Below are 23197 nucleotides of genomic sequence, written 5' to 3' on the forward strand. Positions count from 1 at the left end.
CTCACAGATCTCATCCTATATAAATGGTGGAGGAAAGATGGTTGCTCACGGTTTCTCCTTCCCAGCTCCGATTGGCTCAAGACTTGCGACTGAGCAACACACCCCAGTATCTGAAGTTAAGGAGCATGGTAAGGGTGGTGGAGTGTATGGGACACCCCTCAGCTTCTTTTTTTACATGATCACGGTCTGAAAGATGAAGAATACATGGAGGATGTATTCAAAGGAGATTCTCTCCCCTTACACCATGGATCTTGTATCCTGACAGATGGGCAAAGGATTGGTTGGGAATTCACTTCCTCTTGCCACTGTGCTTAAGTTTCTCTTGCTCAGAGAAATGTGGAATGAGGGAGAGCAGACTATTATTAACACTTGTTGAGTATCCAAATGTGCCTGATACAAGCTTATTATAATCAGCAGGTAGTATAGTTCCCATTTTATAGTTGAGGAAACTGAGACTTGAGATCATCTGGGTCATTGAGACTTAACTCACTTGCCCTAACCAACAGCAGACTCAGGACTGGAGCAAGGCTGTCCATCTTCAGAGCCAACGGTCTTTCCAAGACACCACAAGGGATAGTTATGCCTGCAAGGATTGCCCTCACATCTACTTGGTACTCTCATCTTTGGCATTAAAAGAATGTTAGAAATTAAGAATTCAAACTATTAACCATCATTTTAGCTGAGAGGTGCCTGGGCGACTGGGTTGAAAGGCTGGTGTAATCTAAGTCAGGAGAACACTTGGCTGAGCTGTTTTCCTCTAATGCCAGAGAAAACTTCCAAGGGAGGGATTTGTGGTGCTGGTCACTGGATCATTTCTCTCAAGTCCTTGAGTTTCCATTTTGCACAGGATCTCCCTATGACCTTGGATCACGACCCAGGGGCTACAGGAAAGCTATGAGAGCCCAGACTATAAACGTTCTGACTGATTAGAAAATGTCTAACCCACTTTTTAAAATTAAATAATGATGCCAACAGCCCACCTCCCAGCACTTTCCCACACAGAGCACTCCCTTTGCAAGAAAGGGGGCTTCAGGGTCAATTCCTGCAGCCGGGGATCAGGGGTGGGGAACATGCATCTATGGCATAGTTGTTTTCTGGCATCTGCCCACGGTCCACTCCTGCTCTCTGGGCCTTCGCATGGAGTTCGACAGCTATCACCTCCCCAGCCGCCTTCTCTGCATTTTCAAATTCCATCTTCTCAGATCTGTTTTCTCCATCATTCAGTCCCAACTGCCATCTTCTATTTCAGAAATTACTCAAAATTTCTGTTCTCATACTTTTTTGCCTTGTGAGCTGATAGAGATTTCTTGAAGTTCAATGAAATTTGGGAAGGAGAGATAAAAGCGAACACTCAGTTTGCCATTGCAAGTCATGACCTCTGACTTGTAAATGACCCTGCTTCTACCTTACTGGGGAAAGCTGACCAGGTTGGGTGTCCAGATTAGCTCTGTTTTACCATGAGCAAACTGACTGACCTCTTCTGGCTTATTTCCTGTCCTGTTTTAAGACAGCAAATTATAAAATGCTTCTTTATAAACATTATTTCAATTAGTGATTCATTTAAATGCAGCCTAACTATAGCAGCTATATCCTGTGAGAGAAATACAGTTTTTGACCAGGCAGAGCTAGCTTTTAAAGTGAAGGGTCACCCACCTATGGAAGACAGATCCAGGCCCCAGGTTAACTAATGTCAGTATTAGCTGTCAGTTTACCTAATTAATGCTTCTGTCTTCCTACCAGCTTTGGATAATTTCTTCCTTAGCTAGATTTTTTTAATGTGTTGGTGAACCAAAAGTTCCTTATATTCTTTGATAGCATCTAATTTCCAGTTCTCCTGAGATTGGGAGAACGCCACTTCACTCCTACCCCTAACCCAACTGAACTAATGACACCCACTCACTCTTCCTTATTAGAAACTTCATCTCTACCCTCTTTCCCACTCCCCAGCAAAACAATCAAAGCACATGCCCAAATTTATTTTTATTTTGCATACATAGGAAACAGGACCCTATCGAAAGAGAACAAAAAAGAGAAATGAGCCACATGTTGCAGAGGAAAAACATGCACAGATCTGCTCCAAGTTCACTCCTAACCACTGACTCTATGGGACTCCAACACACCAGGAGCTGGACTCACTTTAAGAGGGGGGCATAATCCACCAACGGCACGGAGGAGACGAGACGACAGGAAAATGTCATCACACATGAGATTTCCACACACAGTATGTGTTCACTGTAGCAGGTTCTCACCCAGGTGCAAGGGAAAACAAAATTTATCTTACACACATGGGAATGTGAAATTGTGGAGCACTACCTAAATCATTCAGTCTCATAACATCATTTGCTATCAAAAAGGTAAACAAAACTTAGTAATGGACATTTGGGTGCCTATTCAGCAGCACCCTGATCCACTTTCAGGGGCAGCTCTTAGTGTGCTTCTTTATTAAAACAACTAAAGGGAGAAATTGAAGTTAAAAATGCAAAACAAATGACCTGGGGGAAGAGAAACTTTTTGGATCCATGTTTGGTTGTAAACAGCAAATGTTGTGCTTTGTCGTCTCATCTGAAATCAAGGACCTGAGTGTGGGAAGGAACTGCACTCAGGGAGAGGAGTTGGAGGTCACATGAGGGTGCTCAGAGACACCGGCAGCAGCATCTGTGTGCACAAACTGTGTTTCCAAGAGTGTTCTTTTGGCTCCAAGCATTTCCCATGGAATTCCCCAGGAGGCTCCCAGATTCTCCATCCTTAGAAGAAGGTAGGTCTCAGTGGTCACTACAGCCCCATTCTGATTCCTCACCCCTACTCCATATATAGGTGTCCCAGCAGAGCAGGCACACCAAGACTCTAGTCTGGGGGATGAAAAGCACTCAGTATCCACTCCAGCGAGATGTCCAGATGCTCAAGTTCAAAGAGTAGCAATTTCTCAAGAGGCTCTGATTAGGATTCGTTCATTTAAAAACAAGCCCCCCATCAGTCCCTCGCCTCTCCCCTCCCCGCTGCCCATCCTAATACTACACACGTACCAGGACCTACATGTCTTGGCTATGCTGCTTCACCCCTCTACACGTCACCGGTCAGGTCTTGGTCTGGGTTTAAATACACTATCAGTACTACTCACTACTCAGAGGAACAGGACTTCCTTGCTCACTGTCAGCAACCCTGGTGACTCCTTGTAAGATCCTGGGAGGAGATATGTTTCTTAGCCACCATGTGCATTTCCAACCACATCTTCTTTATTCTAATTTTGATTAAGTTGTCAGTGAAATCAATTCAGCACTTTTTGAAGAAATTTACCTGCAGTCCTGGGATTTAGCTTTCCTGTCTTTTTCTCAGCAAGCTGCTCCTCTTCAGAGCGCAACGCACACCTGCTGAGATCAAATAAACCAAGGTCCCGGCCTATCCAACAGCAGGCTTGAAGCCCTGCTGCGACACTTCTCTCCCAGGGGTGATAAGACTTCTCAGATGTGCCTTTCTGCTTTGAAAGTGTCCATCAAAATCCAGCACCAGAGCTGCCTCAGGGAAGAGAGTGGAGACCTCTGGTCTTGGTCAAAGACCAGGGAGCTGCTGACATCTAGGGAAGACACACTCAAGACTGACCTGGAAGGAAAGAACTCTACACGAGCTTCCATAAATGAACTAAAAAGGGGGAAATGTTTTTTTCCCCCCAAGTCTGACCAAGAGCTCATAAAATGCAGTGTTCCAGTTTGGGGCAGGAAGCCATTTCCCATTTAAATAAATTTCCTTAGTGATTTTCCAATAGCCGGAGACATCCAACTTGGCCTGATTCTGGATCCTCATCCACTTGAAGGGAAAGCCATACACAGAGCTCTCCCACCCTGGCTGTGCAGACGGGAAGCCTCTCTCCTCTTCAGTAAGTGAGTGGAGATAGAAAAGGGCTAAGAGGCTTCTTCTCCACCAAATGTCTCTCTAACAGCTGCTTGAAGAGGAAGACTGACAGGACAACAGGCTCAAACAGCTGACCCCATGGGGCCTCTTTCTGCCAGGCTGCTGGCTGTGTGCAGGGCCTTTCCATCTGGTGGGAAGAAGCTTGCCTGGGAGGGGCACCTGGCCCCCTCCATGTGCTCACTGTGCTTACCCACACACACCGGCTCTGCCCTGACTCCTCCTCTTGGTCTCTCTCTCCTAAGGATCTGGGTATGCCACTCTAAGGAGCTGACCCTTGGAGACTGTCCACACTCTGCCAGAGCACAGATTATATCAGAAACGGAAGGAGCAGAGGAGACAGAGGGTGATTTCAAATATTGGTCCTCCATAGAAAACTTGAAAGGGAGCTGTGCTTGCTTTGAAGAGATCAAAGAGGAATTTTCCCTCAGTAGTTCATAAGACCATTCCTGGAAGTGAACATTGATGAGGACAGGGAAGGTGGAGTGACAGCACCTCTCCCTGTCTCCCTGGCAACTGTCGCACAGGCAGGTGTCACAGTCAGCACTCCTGCTACTTGGCCTTCACCACCTGTTCATACGGGGGTGGGGGAGTGTTGCAGTAGGAAGGGGGTGGTGGGTAGGCTGTGCTTCCCTGGGGTGAGTTGGGCTGGACCTGGAAAGCCATCGCCATGGGATTCCCGGCAGGATTCATCCCCAGTCCTCCAGGGTCACTGTAATACGGCAGCCCCGGCTGCTGGGATCCTGAAAGACAGACCAGTACATGTGAGCACAGCAGAGAAAACCCACTGCCCATCATACCCAGAGCACGGCCAGGCTGCAGGGGCTGTGGAGACCACCACCCCAATCATTCACTCAAGGGCCAACATGCCCAGACACGGTGGCCACCTAGGATAAGGGACAAACGAGTGACACACAAGTCCTCGGCTTCATGGAGCTTCTGCTCTCCTGGGATGCAGACGACTGACAGCACACACAAAATCACGAGGGTGGCTAAGTGACAGGAAGGACTTAATAGAATCAGGCCTGGTACAGGGCAGTGGCATGGATGTCGCTGATCGAAGCCTGAATGATAACCAAGGCAGCTCTGTGAAAAGCTGGGGCAGTGCATGCTGAACAAATCTCCAACCAGGAGGGCCATGCACACTCTAGAGTCAAGAAAACTCATGATCCCATAAGGGAAGTCAATCCACAGCTAACTATGGAAGAACTGGGAAAAGGACCCTGGTTTCCTCTCAGCCAGAACTGTCACTGGCTGCTTCACAAGCCCTCTCAGAACACGGTTTGCTGAAGAACATTTCTAAAGTACTGCCTCCATTCCCACCTGCTGGCTTGCATTTTATCAGGATGGAGACTACCTGTCATTCAGATGAGTCCAAGTTCAAAGATAGGGAGACAACCTAAGGGACAGATGCCAGCAGAGCAGTGTGGGGAATCAGAATTTGCCATCCCAAAATGCATCTCTTTGGCTTGATTATTTTTAAAGACAAAAAGACTCTAAAGGAAACTTTGCCCTTCCCCCTAACTAGCTAAAAGAATTTAAGATAGAAGGCTCTGTCCCAGAAAGGAGCTATCACCATAGATAATTCTAGGTGTGGTAGACAGGAAGGCATGTAGCAAGGGTGATTTTATCAAAAGATCTCTTTTGGGTCCTAGTGTCTATAGATGGCCCAGCAAACATTTGTCTTTTAAACATTTGCTTTTCCATCTCCAGGTAAATTATCTTCCTTCCCTTTGAAGTCCCAAACCACTACACCCAACATCCCAACATCCTCCTTTGTCTTTAGCTGAAGATGGTATTTAAGGTGGTGGCTTCTGCCATTTTGGTGAGTTACTCAGTTTTCCTGGGTTTCTCCCATGTATACATGTTATTAAACTTTGTTTGGTTTTCCCCTGTTATTCTGTCTCACGTCAATTTAATTATTAGAATAGACACAAGGACCTAGAGGGCAGAGGAATAGTTTTTCCTCCTCTACAGTAGGTTGACAGGTCTATGGAGTCTCTGTTTCCCCTTGATGCTGCTGGAGATTCTCTTCTCCAGGGTGAGGCTATGACATGCAAGCTGGCTCCCCACCTTCAGGCCAGGATGCAGGACATGGGGGTCCAATGGGCTCACAAGGTGATGGGAGGGAACAGGCCGGTCATCCTGCCCTAAGTCTAGCCCCAATTCTCATTTTAATGGGTAGAAATATCTATGCTGCTGCTTTGGAGCCAATTTTTTAGATCACTTTACTCCAATCATGTTGATAACACTAGAGAATTCTGACCATATAAATAATCAAGGAAAGAAACTGGGAGCTTTGGGTGTTTCCTGGGCCAAGCTAATTTTGTGAGGAGACTCAAGTCTGAGTTAGGCCTCATTTAACACAGGGAGATATTCAGAGCATCATAAAAGTCATCCTGTATAAATATTGTGTAGGGCTTTTTTTTTTTTTTTTTTTTTTTTATTTGCAAATTCCCCTTGCCACAGTTTAAGTGAATAAAGGTTTGATTCCTGGAAAGATGCCCACCAAGGTGTGCAAGTTGTCTCAAACCTCTAAAGCTGACATAAGTCAGTTCTTGGAAGTCTACAAATGTGCTGAAGGAGAGAATGTAGAACAGAAACATAAGGTCAGAAATGCACTCCAGGGTGTCACTGAAGCAATCAGCCAGAGATGCCACCTTTATCACCACCACTGCATCCAGCCCCTGTGCGGCCCGACAGCACCTGTCTCTATTGGTGCTTCTTCCTGCTGCCTTAGGACATATTTATTTACAAGCCTATGACCAGCCATGACCATGAGTTTCTCAAGGGCAGAAATTATGTTTTATTTACCTCTGGATCCCTTTATATTTCATACACATAAAGAGTTAAAGGTTTTTTTAAAAGAAGCTATTGTAATTATCCAGGAAAGACATGATATGAGAGAAGAATTTGAATATGAGAGAAGAAACGAGGAGGAGAGAATGAGAGAGTTAGTCAGGAGGTATAACCAAAAGACCTGGGGACCAACTTGACATGGAATACTGGAGGATGGAGAAGAGGTCTAAATAGAAAAGACCCTGGTTTCTGGTTTCCATAATGGGGCCCAACAAGCAAGACAGGGGCACAGGAGAAGGGCGGGCTGACGGAAGTTCCACGCTGGACCTGCTGGAGCTGAGGCAGCCCTGGGAGCCCTTTGTGTAGAACTGGTAACAAAGACATGGGTGTAGTTAAAACCACCTAGGAAGTGTGCAGGGAGGGAGAAAAGACAACGGCTGAGGAGAGAATTGTGAGAACAACATTCAACATGGGAAAAGAACACAAAACATTTAAGGTAGATGAGAAGGGTGCAAAGGAGACTGGGAAAAAACAGCAAAAATAGTGAAGTAAGAGTTGTGTCATGGCAGCAAAAGGAAAGGAGAATTTTTAAGAAGGAAGATGGGATTTGTACTCCACAAAGTGGAAGAGAGATCAAAATAAGAACTGCGCATTTTTAATGGATGTGGCATTTGGGATTTTTATGCCTTTACTCAATAGTTTTAGTACAATGGTAGGTATAAAACTCCAACTACAGTGGGCAAAGAGCTACTCCAGGAAAGGGGTGAAGACTGGATAAAGTGGATAGGTGGCAGCAAAAGGGATGCAAGGCAAAGGAAGATGTATTGCTAAAGATGGGAAATGCCTGGAGCACGTTTATAGGGTGTGGGGACATCCTATAAGTGAGAGGATTTCTAGGGGAGAATATAAATCAGTGAGGGCAGGGAGCTTTATAAGGTCTCGTTCCAAATTTGGACCCCACTGCCTAGCAAAGAGCCTGGTGCACAGGAGGGCAACTGAAATGTTGTGTCCAATGGGCAAAGAGTATGTCAAGAAGAAGCACCAGCGAGCCACGGTTGTGTGGGAAGGAGGAACAGGGTGCTCATGGCAGACAGCCTCAATGCTGAGTAAAACAGGGTACAGGTCATTTGAGCAGATGGATTCCAAAGTCCTCACAGAAGAGATGATCACAGATGGTAGCAAAATAGTGACAAAGAGTGACAGAGTCAACTGGTATGGGATTCAGTGTGGTGAGGACTCTACACACAGGGGGAGAAGAATATAAAAGCGATAGGCAGGAGCCAAGGGGACACCAGCACTATCCCCTTACCTGACAGGGGTGGAACATAGGATAAGAGAACTAGCTCTTCAATTCTGAAGGTTTATGGTATATGGCTCAGTTAAAGAAAGGAAATATATGGAGCATTCTATGAAGAAGCTGGAGTTACAGGAAGACTGCCTCTCCAGTAGGCAAAGAGACAGGATCAGGAGAGGTGAGAGAAACAATGGCAGCCACACAGCTGCACCTTCTGTTTCCTCAGCATTAAGTGTCTAGGATGCCAATCTGCACTGCATTTGTATTATCTGGGGATGGGATGGTATGGGGACAGAAAAGGGATAGGAACGAGATGGGGTGATATTGTGATTTATAGTAAGAAATATATGTTTGGTCTTCATCCCCATTTCCGGCACAGAGCTCTTTCTAAAACCCTTGTAATTTCCTGTGATGAGAGCCATAGAGGTGTCTCTGGTGTTAATGAAGTGACTTTTGGACTACCCCTCAGGATGGGGGCTGGCTGCCAGGAGAATCAACCATGTGATTAGAAGGGTGGGACTGGCATTCCCCCTGCCCTGTCCCCCCAGGAGAGAAGGGCTGGAGGTTGAATCAGTCACCAATGATCAATGATTTACTGAATCATACCTATGTATTGAATCCTCCATAAAAACCCCAAAGGATTGGGGTCAGAGAGTTGCTGGGTTGGTGAACACGTGGAGATTTGGGGAGAGTGGCTCCTAGAGAGGGCATGGGAGATCCATGCCCCTTTCCCCATACCTCATCCTATGCATCTCTTCCATCTGGCTGTTCCTGAGTTATATACTTTTATAATAAACCAGTAATCTAGCAAGTAAAATGCTTCTCTCAGTTCTGAGAGCTGCTCTAGCAAATTAATTGAACCCAAGGAGGAACACAGGAAAACCAAGCAACTTGCCAAAACAGTCAAAGCCCTCACCTTAAATACCATTCTCAGCTAAAGAAAAAAGAAGGTGTTGGGGGTGGGGAGAATGAGGGACTTCAAAGGGAAGGAAGGCAAGTCACACATAGGTGAAAAGGAGCAAAGGTTTAGAAAACAAGTGTTTGGCTACACAGAAACAGAAGAACACAGAGGGGAGCCCAAGAAACAGGTTTTTCTAAGTTCCTCCTTGTCTACCATGTAGTTCATGTTATGCTAAGGTGATAGCTTGCTTCCTGAGACAGGTTTCTTTTTATTTGAATTCTTTTAGGCAGTTAAGGGGGAGGTAACAAGAAAAACTCTCTCAGTCTTTTGCTTCTTAAGAATAATCAGCCTAAAGTAATCCTCATGTTAAAGAGACACATTTTGGGGTGGCAAATTTGGTTTCCCTCAGTACTCTCTATGATATTTCCACAATGAGGAAATTGCCTAACGATGCATATCTCAGATGGTATCCCCGTTATTAAGCAACGTGTGACTATTCATTTTGCTAAACTGTCTCAGCTACTAAAAGTATTTTTCAGTTTATTCTCTAGGACTTTTTTTTAGGCATATAACGACATATTGTTTATAAATAGAGATAGTTTTGCTTCTCCTACCTAATGGTTAAATATTATTTTCATGTTAATATTTTAGCCAGAAATTCTAGAAAAATGTTAAATATTGATGATACTAAATATCCTAATTTTAATGGGAATACTTTTACTGTTGCAGTAAATAGGATGTTGGCAGTATGTCTAGAGTACAAATTTAGTTCATTCAGCAATTACTTACTGAACATTTCCATTCAAAAGGCACAGGTGGTAACATTGGAGGTATAATTGAGGACTTTGTCTTGCCTTCAAGGACTCTCAAGGAACACTCACACGTCTTTATTATTTTAAGGAAAAGCCTTACGTTACTAGTTACATTAATAGTTTACACTATATTACCAGCTTTAAAAGAGTTTTGATAAGGAATGCATATTGAATTTTATCAACAGCCTTCTCAGGATATACTAGGATACGCATTGCTTTTTTTTTTTTTTTGCATTTTTTATTGTTATAAAATACACAAAACATAAAATTTACCATCTTAACCATTTTTAAGTTTACAATTTAATGGTATTAAATACACTCACATTGTTGTGCAACCATCACCATGATACATCCCCATGATTCTTTTCATCTTGTAAAGTTGCAACTCTATATCCATTAAACAATAACCCTCTATTATCCATTCCCCCCAGTCCCAGGCAACCACCATTATACTTTCTGTCTGTGATTTTGACTCCTCTAAGTACTGCATATAAATGGAATCACACAATATTTGTCTTTTTATGACTGGCTTATTTCACTGAGAACAGGATCTTCCAAGGGCATCCATGTTGTAGCATGTCAGAAATCCTACCTTTTTAAGGCTGAATTAATATTCCATTGTATGTATATGCCACCTTTTGCTTAACCATTCATCTCTCTATGGACACTTGGGTTGCTTCCACGTTTTAGCAATTGTGAACACTGCTGCTATGAACATGGGTGTACAAATATCTCTTCAAGACTCTGCTTTCAATTCTTTTGGGCATATATCCAGAAGTGGAACTGCTGGATTATATGGTAATTCTATTTTTAATTTTTTGAGAAACTGCCATTCTCTTTCCACAGTGGCTGTACTATTTTATATTCCCACCCACAGTGCAAAAGGGTTCCAATTTCTCCACATCCTCGCTAACACTTGTTTTCTGCTTTTCGATTACAGTAGTTATCTTAATGGCTATGAGGTGGTTATCTCATAGTTCTGATTTGCATTTCCATAATGATTAGTGATGTTGAGCATCTTTTCTTGTGCTTGTACATATATCTTCGTTAGAGAAATGTCTATTCAAGTCCTTGGCCCATTTTTGAATCGAGTTGTTTGATTTTTTTGTTGTTGTTAGAGTCGTCAAGTAGATTCTGACTCCTAGAAACCATGTGTACAGTAGAGTGGAATCCTGCCTGGTCTTTTTGCACAACATCCTCTCACCTTCAGGCGCTGTATCAGACAATGCTCCATTGCTATTCATAGGATTTCCATGAACAATCTTTCTAAATTGGCCAGGGCCTTCTTCCTAGTCTGTCTTAGTCTGGAAAGCTCTGCTAAATCCTGTCCACCATGGGTGACCCTGCTGGAATTTGAAATACCAGTTGTATAGGTTTCAGCATCACAGCAAGACGCAGTTGCCACAGTATGACAATTGACAGATGGGTGTTATGGTTCCTTGAATGGGAAACGAACCCAGGCCATGGTAGTGAGAGCGCAGAATCTTAACCACTAGACCACCCTGTTGAGTTTTAGAAGTTCTCTATATATTCTGGATATTAATTGCTTATCAAATATATGATTTGCCAATATTTTGTCCCACTGTGGGGGTAGCCTTTTTACTCTATTGATAGTGTCTTTTGATGCACAAATTTTTTTAATTTTCCTGAAGTCCAATTTGCCTACTTTTTCTTTTCTTTACCTGAAGGCCCCCCACTATGTAGTTGTATATTCTAGTTGTAGGTCCCTCTAGTTCTGCTATGTGGGATGCTGTGCCAGCATAGCTTGATGGCTGGTGATAGGTCCGTGACCAGGATCTGAACCAGTGAAACCCTGGGCCACTGAAGGGGACCACGTGAACCTAACGACTCAGCCATGGGGCCGGCCCCCTCCTTGATCTATGTTGCATTAATTCTTATACATAGTGTTAGGTAAGGGTTCATCTTTTGCATGGGGATATACAGTTTTCCCAGCACCATTTGTTGGAAAGACTATTCTTTCTCCATTGAACAGCTTTGGCACTACTGTTGAAAATCATTTGACCATATATGTGAGGGTTTATATTGGGCTTTCTATTCTATTCTATTGGTCTGCACATCTGTCTTTATGCAAATACCACACTGTTTTGATTAATGTAGCCAGGTAGTAAGTTTTGAAACCGGGAAGTCTGAGTCTTCCAATTTTGTTCTTCTTTTTGAAGAATTTTTTTGGCTATTTGGGGTCCTTTGAGATTCCATATGAATTTTAGAATGCATTTTCTATTTCCGTAAAAGACATCATTGGGATTTTGATAGCGTTTACACTGAATCTATAGATTGCTTTCAGCAGTATTGACATTTTAACAATATTAAGTCTTCCAATCTATGAACATTGGATCTTTTTCCATTTACTTACATCTTTTAAAGTTTCTTTCAGCAATGTTTTGTAGTTTTCATTGTACAAGTATTTCATTTCCTTTAATTCCTAATTATTTTATTCTTTTGGATGCAATTGTAAATGGAGTTGGTTTTGTAATGTCCTTGTCAGACTGTTCATTGTTCATGTACAGAAATTTAACTGATTTTTGCATGTTGACTTTGTATCCTGCTACTTTGCTAAATTTACTTATTATTTCTAACAGTTTTTTTGTGGAATCTTTAGAATTTTCTACAAATAAGATTATATCAGCTGCAACCAGAGATAATTTGACTTGTTCCTTTCTAATATGGATGTCTTTTATTTTTTTTTCTTGCCTAATCCTTTGGCTAGAACTTCCAGCACTATGTTGAAGAGAAGTGGTGAAAGCAGGTATCCTTGCCTTGTTTCTGACCTCTGAGAAAAAATTTTCAATCTTTCACCATCAGCTATGATATTAGCTGTGAGTTTTTCAAATATGGATTTTATTATGATGTAGTTTCCTTCTATTCCTAGTTTGTTGAGTGTTTTTATCATGAAGAAGTGTTGAATTTTGTCAAATGCTTTTTCTGCATCAACTGAGATGATCACGTGATTTTTTTCCTTCATTCTATTGATGTGGAGTATTATGTTGACTGATTTTATATGTTGAACCGTCCTTGCATTCCAGAATAAATCCCATTTGGTCTTGGTGTATAATCCTTTAAAAATACTGCTGAGTTATGTTTACTACTATTTTGTTAAGGATTTTTTCATCACTGTTCATCAGGGACAATGAGCTGTACTTTACTTGTAATATCTTTGTCTGGCTTTGGTATCAGGGTAATGCTGGCCTCATAGAATGAATTAGGAAGTGTCCCTTCCTCTTCAACTTTTGGGAAAAAATTGAGAAGGATTATTATTAGTTTTTCTTTAAACGTTTGGTAAAATTTACCAGGGAAGACATCAGGTCCAGGGCTTTACTGTGTTGGGAGTTGTCTGATTGCTGATTCAATCTCTTTACTAGTTACAGGTCTATTCAAATTTTCTATTTCTTTGTGATTTAGTCTTGGTAGGTTTTGTCTTTCCAGAAATTTGTCCATTTCATCTAGTTAATCCAATTTTTTGCTGTACAATTATTCATAGGACTCTCTTATAATTCTTTTTATTCCTGTAGAACTGCTAGTAATGTCCCTACTTTCACTGCTGATTTTAGTAATTTATGTCTTATTTTTTTTTTCTTAGTCCATCTGATGGTTTGTCAATTTTATTGATCATTTTGAAGAACCAACTTTTGGTTTTGTTGATTTCTGCTATTATTTTTCTTCTCTATTTCATTTATCACTCTACTTATCTTTATTATTTCCTTCTTTCTGTTAGTTTTGGGCTTAATTCATTCTTCTTTTTCTAGTTCTACTTATAAATTTATGTTGTTAATTTGAAATCTTTTGTTTTTTTTAATCTAAGTGTTTATAGCTATAAATTTCCTCCCCCCTTAGCACTGCTTTTGCTATGTCCCATAAGTTTTGTTGCACAGTGTTTTTGCTTTCATTCATCTCTAAGTATTTTCTAGTTTCCTTTGTGATTTCTTCCTTCATCCATTAGTTTAAAAGCATGTTGTTTAATTCCCACAATTTTGTGAATATTCCAGTTTTCTTTTGCTATTGATTTCTAATTTCATTCTGTCGTGATCAGAGAAGATACTTTGTATAATATCGATTTTTTTAATCTACTGAGACTTAATCCTTGGCCTAACATATAGTCTAGCCTAGAAAATGTCCCATGTGCATGAGAACACTGTGTATTCTGTTGTTATTGAGCAGAGTGTTCTGTATAAGTCTGTTAGGTCTACTTGGCTTATTTTGTTCAAGTCCTCTATTTACCTACTTATCTTCTGTCCAATTTTTCTATTATCATAAACTGATGCTGCCATCTGTTACTATACAAGTGTCTATTTTTCACTTCAATTCTTGTCAGTTTTTGCTTTATATATTTTGATGGTCTGTCATTAGGGACATAAATGTTATATGTTCTTGCTGTATTGAACTTTTTCTTATTAATGTCTTCTTTTAGGCTTGTTACTAGTTGCTTTAAGTACTTTGGTGTTCCTGTGTTGGGTGCATAGATATTTATAAGTGTTATTTCTTCTTGGTGGAATGTCCCTTTGATCATTATATACTGCCCCTCTTGGTCTCTCTTTACCTGTCTTATCTTGAAGTCTACTTTATCTGATATAAGTATTACAACACCTGCTTTCTTTTGTTTGCCATTAGCTTGGAGTGTCGTCTTCCATCCCTTCACTCTGAGCTTGTGTTTGTCACTGGAGCTGTGTTTCCTGGAGGCAGCATATTTTGGGGTCTTGTTCTTTAATCAATCTCGCCACTCTGTGTCTTTCTATTGGAGAATTCAATCCATTTACATTTAGGGTGATCATAGATATATGAGGGCTTAATGCTGCCATTTTATCACTCCTTTTCTGGTTCACCTGCATTTCCTTTGTTTCTCGTCCTGTGTATTTTGACCTACCAATTAACTTATGTAGTTTTTTATGTTGTGTTTCTTTGTTTTCTCCTTATTTATTATTTATGTCTCTGTTCTGCTTTTTTTTTTTCCCAGTGGTTACCCTGAGGTTTGTTTTCAAAATCTCGTGGATAAGATAGTCCCTTTTCTGATGGCCTCTAATTTCCTTAGACTAAACAGATTCAGTCTCTTTCCTCTTCCCCTCTTAAGTTGTTGTTCTCACATCTTATTCCATCTTGTATTATGAGTTTGTGGTTAAAATGACAAGATTATCTTTGTTTTTGGTGTTTTCCTTCCCTTTGTCTTTAATGCTACACTTGAGTATTTGCTATCCTGCTCTGATTCTGTCTACCTATTTATCTCCTTACTCCATGCTTTGTAACCTCTTTCTCCTTTTTTTTTTTTTTTTTTTCCAGGTATGAGGGCCTTCCAGAGGATTTCTTGGGCCAGGGCTCTCGTGGCTGTGAACTCCCTTAGCTTATGTTTGTCTGGGAAAGTTTTTATTTCTTCATCATATCTGAAGGATATTTTCGCTGGAGACAGTATTCTTGGCTGAAAGTTTTTGTCCTTCAAAGATCTGAATATGTCATTCCAGTCTCTCCTAGCCTGTAAGGTTTCTGCAGAAAAATTTGCTGAAAGCCTGATGGGGGTTCCTTTGTAGGTTATTTTCTTCTGCCTTGCTGCCCTTAGTATTTTTTCTTTGTCATTCAGTTTTGCCAGTTTCACTACTACATGCCTTGCAGTAGGTCTTTTTATATTGATGTATTTAGGTGACCTGGCAGCCTCTTCTACATGGATTTTCTTTCCTAGGTTTGTGAAGTTCTCTATTATTTCTTTGAGCAAGCTTTCTGCTCCATTCTCCTTCTCTTCTCCTTATGGAATACCTATAATTCTTATGTTGCATTTCCTAATTGAGTCAGATATTTCTCAGAGACTTTCTTCATTTCATTTTAGTCTTATTTCTCTCTCCTCCTCTATCTGGCACATTTCAACATGTCTATCTTCAATTATGCTGATATGCTTCTCTATGGTGGCCACTTGAACATTCAGGGAATCCATATTTTGTTTTATTTCTTTTTTTGTAATTTATTTTTTATTTTATATATTTTTTCCATTTATTTGTTTATTTTCAGATGTACATAATATATTTCGAATTCCATGTAGATTACATCATGTTCACCAGCCGAAAACTAATTATAGTCCATCCCCTCACATGTGAGCTTAATCACCCCTTTTGCCCTCACCCCCCTTCCTCTATGGTAACCACCAATCCAATCTCCAGTGCTATGTGTTTGTTTGTCATTGTTTTTATCTTCTATTTATGAGTGAGATCATATGGTATTTGACTTTCTCCCTCTGACTTATTTCACTCAGCATAATACCCTCAAGGTCCATCCATGTTGTCACAAATGGCTGGATTTCATCATTTCTTATGGCTGAGTAGTAGTCCATCATGTATAAATACCACATCTTCTTTATCCATTCGTCCCTTGATGGGCACCTAGGTTGCTTCCAAGTCTTGGCTATTGTGTATAATGCTGCAATGAACATAGGGGTGCAGGTATCTTTATGCCTTTGTGTTTTCAAGTTCTTTGGATAAATACCCCGCAGTGGGATAGCTGGATCATATGGTAGATCTATCCTTAATTTTCTGAGGATACTCCATACTGCTTTCCATAGTGGTTGCACCAGGTTTTATTTCTTCCATTGTGTCTTTCATCTCTAATATTTATGACTGATTCTTCTTTTTAGTTTCAATCTCTTTTGTGAAGTAGCTCCTGAACTCATTGAATTGTTTCTCTACATTCTCTTTTACCTCATTGAGTTTTCTGATGATAGCTGTTTTGAATCCTTTGTCATTTAGATCACATATTTGTGTCCTCAGGACTGATTTCTGGGTACTTGTCATTTTCTCTCTGGTCTGGAGATCTAATATAATGTTTGACATTGCTAGAGGGAGTGGCTCTGTTTTTTCACATCCTGGTGTTATTTGCTTGCAGTTACCACCTATCATCGCTGGGTGGGGGTCAAGAGCCATGTATTCTGAGCCCTCTGCCTTCAGCCAAAATCCCAGGGACTGAAGCCACACTGAGTAGGTGGGGGAAGGGGCGCTTTCTCCTGTGCGTTCTTGGGGTTTTCTCCCTCTCCTCTCGTTATCTTCTCTCCTGGGGTGTTGGTCACCCCGCCGTGAAAGCTTTCACCCAAGTAGAGGACTTACCTCTAAGCTGCAAGGGCCCTTGGGGGGTGCTTGATGTTCCTGTGAACAAACATTCCCTCCCCCGTTCCTTCCCTCTCTGAGGCTGCCCAGTGTCTGGATCACAGTCTTTATGGGAGGAAGTGAAGTTTTCTCTTACCCTGTTCCACCTCTCCAATGGGGGCTCCAGCCTCTCCACCCTCCGTCGTATGGCTGTGTGGGTCTCTCCAACATTTTTTGTGTTGTGTTTGGATGTCCTCTGTTGGAGTATGAATGTCCTTTTCATTGTCTATTGGAAGGCGTTGATTACTGGAAGAACTTACTCTGCCGTGATGGAGATGTTGACATCACTGAACTTCTTCTTAATATACACTATCCTTCTTTGTCTTTTGTTACCTTTTTTGGTTTACAGTCTATTTTGTCTGCTATTAGTATAGTTACCCCCACTCTCTTTTGGTTACTGTGCACATGGAATATCTTTTCCTTCATTTTCAACCTGTTTGTGTCTTTGGATCTGAAATGAATCTCTTGTAGACAGTGTATAGTTGGATCATGTGTTTTAATCCATTCTGCCAATCTCTGTCCTTTGATTGGAGAGTTTAAACCAATATTTTAAAGTATGTACTGATAAGGAGTGACTTTCTTTTGTCATTGTGCTATTTGTTTCCTATAAGCCTTAGAGCTTTTATGTCCCTCATTTCCTGCATTACTTTGTTTGTATTTAGTTGATCTTTTGTAGTGAAATGCATAAATTTCTTTCTGGTCCTCAGACTCAATAATATCCATTATCCTATCTCAAGTGCACTGATTCTTTCTTCTACCTGCTCAAATCTGCCTTTGAATCCCTCTGGTGAGTTTTTCATTTCCATTATTGTACTTTTCAGCTCCAGAATTTCTTGGTATCTTTTTAGGTTTCTATCTCTTTATTGATATTTCCATTTTGTTCATACATCATTTCCTTGACTTTCTCCACATTTTCCTTTAGTTTCTTGAGCATCTTTAAGACAGTGTGTGTGTGTGTGTGTGTGTGTGAGAGAGAGAGAGAGAGGAAGATTCGCCCTGAGCTAACCTCTGTGCCAATCTTCCTCTATTTTGTATGTGGGATGCCTCCATAGCATGGCTGATGAGTGGAGTAGGTCTGCACCTGGAATCCAAACCAGCAAACCTGGGCCGCCGAAGCAGAGCATGCAAAACTTACCACTTGGCCATGGGGCCAGCCCCTTTAAGACAGTTGTTTTAAAGATTTGTCTAGCATATGTGCCATTATGTCTTTTTCAGGGACAGTCTGTTCATTTAAACTTTTTCTCTGAATGGGTCATACTTTCCTGTTTCTTTGTATGCCCTGTAAGTTTTTGCTGAACAAGGGACACTTGAATCTAATAGTATGGTAACTCTGGAAACCAGATTCTCCCCTTTCCCCAGGGTTTGCTGGGTTTTGTTACTGTTTTTCGTTTTTTTCATTGTTGTAGGCTGTCTTTGTGCTGAGGATAAGCCTCACTTGTAAACTTAAGGTCTTTCTCAGCTCTTTTCTGAGCCGTTCCCTGGGGATGGGGCATCACTTTCTAATTTTTCCTGTATATGTAGTTGTTTTTAATGTCCTAGTTTTTAATGTCTGGCTTCCAAAAGGGGAAAAAATGAAAAATGAAGACATAGGAGGAAGGGCACCGGCCACTTAAATCCCCTGGAGTTCACTTTGGCCAGAAGGGGAGGGGCTTGCAACAAGGTGGGGAGGTGACGCAAGAGTGGCTGCCTGCCTCTTTAATCAGAAGCAGCAATTCACCATCAGACCACAGATCCCTGAAATTTAGAGGACAGGGTCCTTTTGGCCCTAGCTCCTGCAGGCTGTGTGCAAGCTCCTCAAGGAATTCATGCACAGCTGACTGCCAAGGGGCCTGGGGTGGGGGATGGGTAGCTGCTACTGTGCTTAGAGCTGAAATTGACTGAAAATAACTACAATTTACCATACAAGTCTTCCCCTGGAAGTTACAAGCCTTCAACAGATTTCAAAGTTCTAAAAGAGTTCTCAGACAGTTTCTGCCAATACAATTTTTGTCTAGGTGAGGAGAAAGATTCCTGGTGCTTCCTACTCTGTCATCTTTCCAGAATTCTCTGCCAATCATTGCTTTTTGATATAACTTAATAGCTTGCCTAACATTAAACTATCCTTGCTCTCTTAGGAAGACCCATGCTTGGTTATGGTAGTTTACTTCTTTGACATGCTGTTTAATTCAGTTTCCTAGGATTTTTGTATTTATGCTCATTGAACATGATTCAATTATAATCTTATTTTGGTGTCTGTTTCCAAGTTACACTAGTTTTACAAAACAAATTAGGTAGATTTCCATAATTTTCTATACTTTTATTAATTCATACAGCATTAAAATGAACTTTTTCTTAAAAGGTTAAAAGATAACTATATGAATTTACAGACACTCTGGAAGCTAATTCTTAGAAAACTTCTTCAAACTCTTGCTTGCCTTTTGGTATATTGAAATTTTCAATGCTGTGATGCATCTTTGCTAGTGTACACTTTCCTATCTTATGAAGGTTTTCCATTTCATGAAAATTTCTTTGTAATTTTTAATCTTCTCTAGATCTGTAATGTTTTATTATTATTCTTTTTTCTTTTTCATGCTTTATTGATTAGATTTATCAGGGTTGGGACTGGTAATGCCATTTATTTTATTGCTTTTTAACCAGGTACTAACTGTTAGATTTCCAAATCAATTTTTCTGTTTTGTGTAGTTACTTTAAATTTTTATTATTTGCTTCTTATGCCTTCTGTGAGGCAGTCTTTATTAACCTATGAACCTCTTTCAAGGAGAGGACAGTTCATTTGCTTTCATATTTTACACTTTTAACAAAGAATAAGGCTATGAATTTACTTCTAAAAGTCAGCTTACATGCATTGCATATGTTTTTGTATTAATATTTTCATTGATTCCTTTATTCACTTATATATTCAACAAATATCGAGTTCTAACTGTGTGCCAGCACTGCTCCAGGCACTCAGGACACAGCAATAACAAAAACAGAAAATCTTAAGTCCTTATGGTGCTTGCAGTATAGAGAGTCAACAAACAAGGTAAACAAAAATATATAGTATATTAATTGATGTTAAGTGCTAAAGATAAAAATAAAGCAGGGAGGTTGGAAAAAGAGAAAACAAGGGAGGAAAGGAAGTGCAATTTTCCATTGTGTCCACAGGGAGGGTCTCATGAGAAGGTGAAAGGCCTGAAAGAAATGAAGGAGCCCACCATGAGTAAGTGTGTGGGGGAGGGTGATGGAGGAGCATGCCATGTGTAGGTTGGGGGAGGCTGTAGATGGAGAAAGAACCTTTCAAGCAGAAGGAATCACAGTGTAGAAGGCACTAACACAGCAGCCTGGAAGGTTTAAGAAAAAGCAAGAGGCCAGTGTGTGGTGAGAGTGGAATGAGCAATAGGAGAGGTAGGTGGCAACAGAAGAGCAGTGGGAGGGGGAGAGGCTAAGAGATGGAGAAGGGCCTTGTTGGCCACTCTAAGGGCTTCTGACTGTAAGCAAGGTGGGTAGCCTTTGGAGACTTGTGAGTAGAGGCTCTGACTTCTTTTTTTGACTGTGGCTCCTTTGCTGGAAATAGAATGAAGCAGGGGGATGGGAAAGCAAGATGACTAGTTAGGAGGCTCTTGTGACAATCTGAATAAAAGGTGGCAGCAGTGGAGATGGAGATGGGAGAAAATGTCAAGACGGCTCCAAGGCTTTTAACCCTGAACACCTGGAAAAACAGAGCTGCCATTTATTGAGATGGGCAGACTGGGAAGGGCAGGTTTAGAATGAGGGTGGAGGGAGAAGATCAGGACCTCAGTGTTCTCCTGAACTCCTACTTTTTACTTATTCAATGAATAATTTAGGGGAGTATTCTTTGATTTCCAAGTGGGTGCAGATTATTTGTTCATTTATAGATTTCCTAAATCTACAAGTTTTAGTCCTAGTAGTAGTAGCAATTACTGCCATGCGTGGAGTGTTGTCTCAGGCCCTGTGCTGAGCACTGCATAATAATTATCTCACATGCAATCACCTGAAGAAAGTCTCTCATTATCTCAACCTCACAGGTATGAGCTTGAGGGTTAGAGAAACTGAGTCACATTCCCAAGATCTGCTAGAGAGGAATGAAGTTAGAAACGGAACCCAGAGCATCCTAGTCCAGACCCCGAGGTAAGTGGTTTCTGCTTTTGTAAACTCATTCAGATTTCCTTGGTAGTGTAAAATTGGATAAATTCTCTTAAATACTCTGCTCATTTTTATATTCTGTTCAGATTAATAGTAATGCATTGGCCACATACAGTCTCCACCATTCTTTTCTATTATTTCTAAGTTTTTGTTTTATATACTTTGAAGTTATTCATACATGACTCAAGTTACATCTTCATTATACAAAATTATTTTTATCAGTATTAAAAACTTCCTTTTTTGAAGAGGAAGAAGAAGACCAGCCCTGGGCTAATATCCACTGCCAATCCTCTTTTTGCTGAGGAAGACTGACCCTGAGCTAACATCTGTGCCCATCTTCCTCTATTGTATATGTGGGATGCCTGCCACACCATTGCTTGATGAACCATGCATAGGTCTGTGCCTGGGATCCGAACCAGTGAACTCTGGGCCGCCAAAGTGGAGCATGTAAACTTAACCACTATGCCACTGGGCCAGCCCCAAGACTTCCTTTTTATATGTGTCTATGTTAGGAAAATCATGGATTATTTCTTGAACGCTACACAACAGACTGGTCACACTAGAGCCAGAGGCAGGGAGCTGGGAGGAAAAGTGACTCTGCATTTCCTCCTGCACGTATGATCCACCCCAAATGAGCCTGCTTCTACTGCTTCTTTGGGAGGAGGGGAGGAAGGAATTAAAGGTGTGTCTATATTAGGTACCTGCCCTTTCAGGCTGACCTGTCAGGATTTATAGAGATTATACATTTGAAATCCTGCTGAGACACAAATGCATACCAGGGCCTAACATTCCACAAGAAAAGGCAGGAGCATGCTTTGTGAGCAAGCTAAGGAGGAAATAAAACCCTCCCACCAAAAGTTTTCATTTTGTCGCTCGTGGCTGTATAAATCAGAAGTTGAGTGAAGAGAACAGTTTTGCTTACTTTTGCCAATTTCTTAAAACAGAAGCAAAATGACCATTCTAATAAAAAGAATTCAGGGGTATTCCACAGAACATATCCTGGAGCACGAGGCAGAAAGAGCGACAGTGATCATATTGCCCTGACAGAGATAAGGATTAAATTCTACTCCAGTTCTACAGATCTCTCAAGGGTTCTTAACCAGTTAAGGTGCTTAAGCCTATATGAGATTACTATTGCCACCACTGCCCATTCTTTTGTTGTTTATCAAATATCTAGCACTCCTCTGTGCAGGTACTGTTCTGCATTACCTGGGGATCTTGTTAAAATGCAGATTATCATATAGCACGTCTAGGGGGCCATGGGAGAGTCTGTACATCTAACAAGCTCCCAGGATGCATTATGTCTCCAGCTCATATTTGAGTAGCAAGAACTAGACACTTTAGAAGTGTCTATTGATCCTCCCAACACACTATTATCCTCTCTCAGAAGAGAAATCTGAGTCACAAAGAGATTGGGTCCCTCTCTTCACTTGAACCTTTCAGTAAGTCCTGTCAGCCCCAAGCCCAGATGGACCCCACACCTGATCCATTGCCACAGACTTCCTGCCACCACCCTGATCCAGACACCACTGTCTCCTACTAACACGGCAACAGCCAGCTCTGGTGCCGCCTCTTCCACTGGTGATTCTCTACAAAAATTCTCCCACGTGGCTATCAAGTCACCTTTTATCACACTACTTCTCAGCTAAACATCCCTCGTGAATTCCTATTACTTTTCTGTTCCACTCTTCAGCTGTCTCTCTTTAAAGTAGTGTATAATTGTATTTGATTTTAACACAACTTGATGATCTTTCGACCCATTTAGAGTCACTGTCATGTATATATCGTACATAAACTTCCCTCGTCATCATATTTTGCTTATGTTTCCTCAGTGTTTCTCAACTAGCCTGTTTTGTCTTTTTTAAAAAAAACCTTTTATTACTATCTTTGACAGTGATTTAGAATGTAGACAAGTTGCTTTTAATTCCAAGAGTAAGATACTATAGAGATGTATAATAAACTGTCAAACTCAATACTGGACTTCCTTTTATGGAAAATTAGCATTAGCATTGCCAGTCTTTATTAACTGAACCTGGGGAAAAACACACTTTTTCCTCTTTTTGCCTCATCACATGCTTCTCCAGTTTGAAGAAGCCTCAGGAGCAGAAAGCCAGGGCAGAGTTGCCCAATGATGGCACAGGTTACCTTGGAGCTGGCTGCGCTTTCACTGCAGCTTCTGGTGACAGACTGGAGGCCAATTTGGGGATATGGATCA

The 23197-nt window shown here is 41.2% G+C and overlaps 1 protein-coding gene across 1 annotated transcript in view; it reads right to left on the minus strand.

The window, feature by feature from the left end:
- Nucleotides 1-1965: 1965 nt before the first annotated feature.
- VOPP1 (VOPP1 WW domain binding protein) overlaps nt 1966-23197 on the minus strand; it is a 108116-nt gene continuing 86884 nt past the window's right edge. Inside the window, exon 5 of the mRNA XM_014738951.3 lies at nt 1966-4646. Coding sequence (XP_014594437.1) covers nt 4456-4646 — 191 coding nt within the window. The 3' untranslated portion in view covers nt 1966-4455. The remainder of the gene's footprint in view (nt 4647-23197) is intronic.

The sequence above is a fragment of the Equus caballus genome, chromosome 4 (assembly GCF_041296265.1).
Source record: "Equus caballus isolate H_3958 breed thoroughbred chromosome 4, TB-T2T, whole genome shotgun sequence".
In the NCBI taxonomy this organism is placed as follows: Eukaryota; Metazoa; Chordata; class Mammalia; order Perissodactyla; family Equidae; genus Equus; species Equus caballus.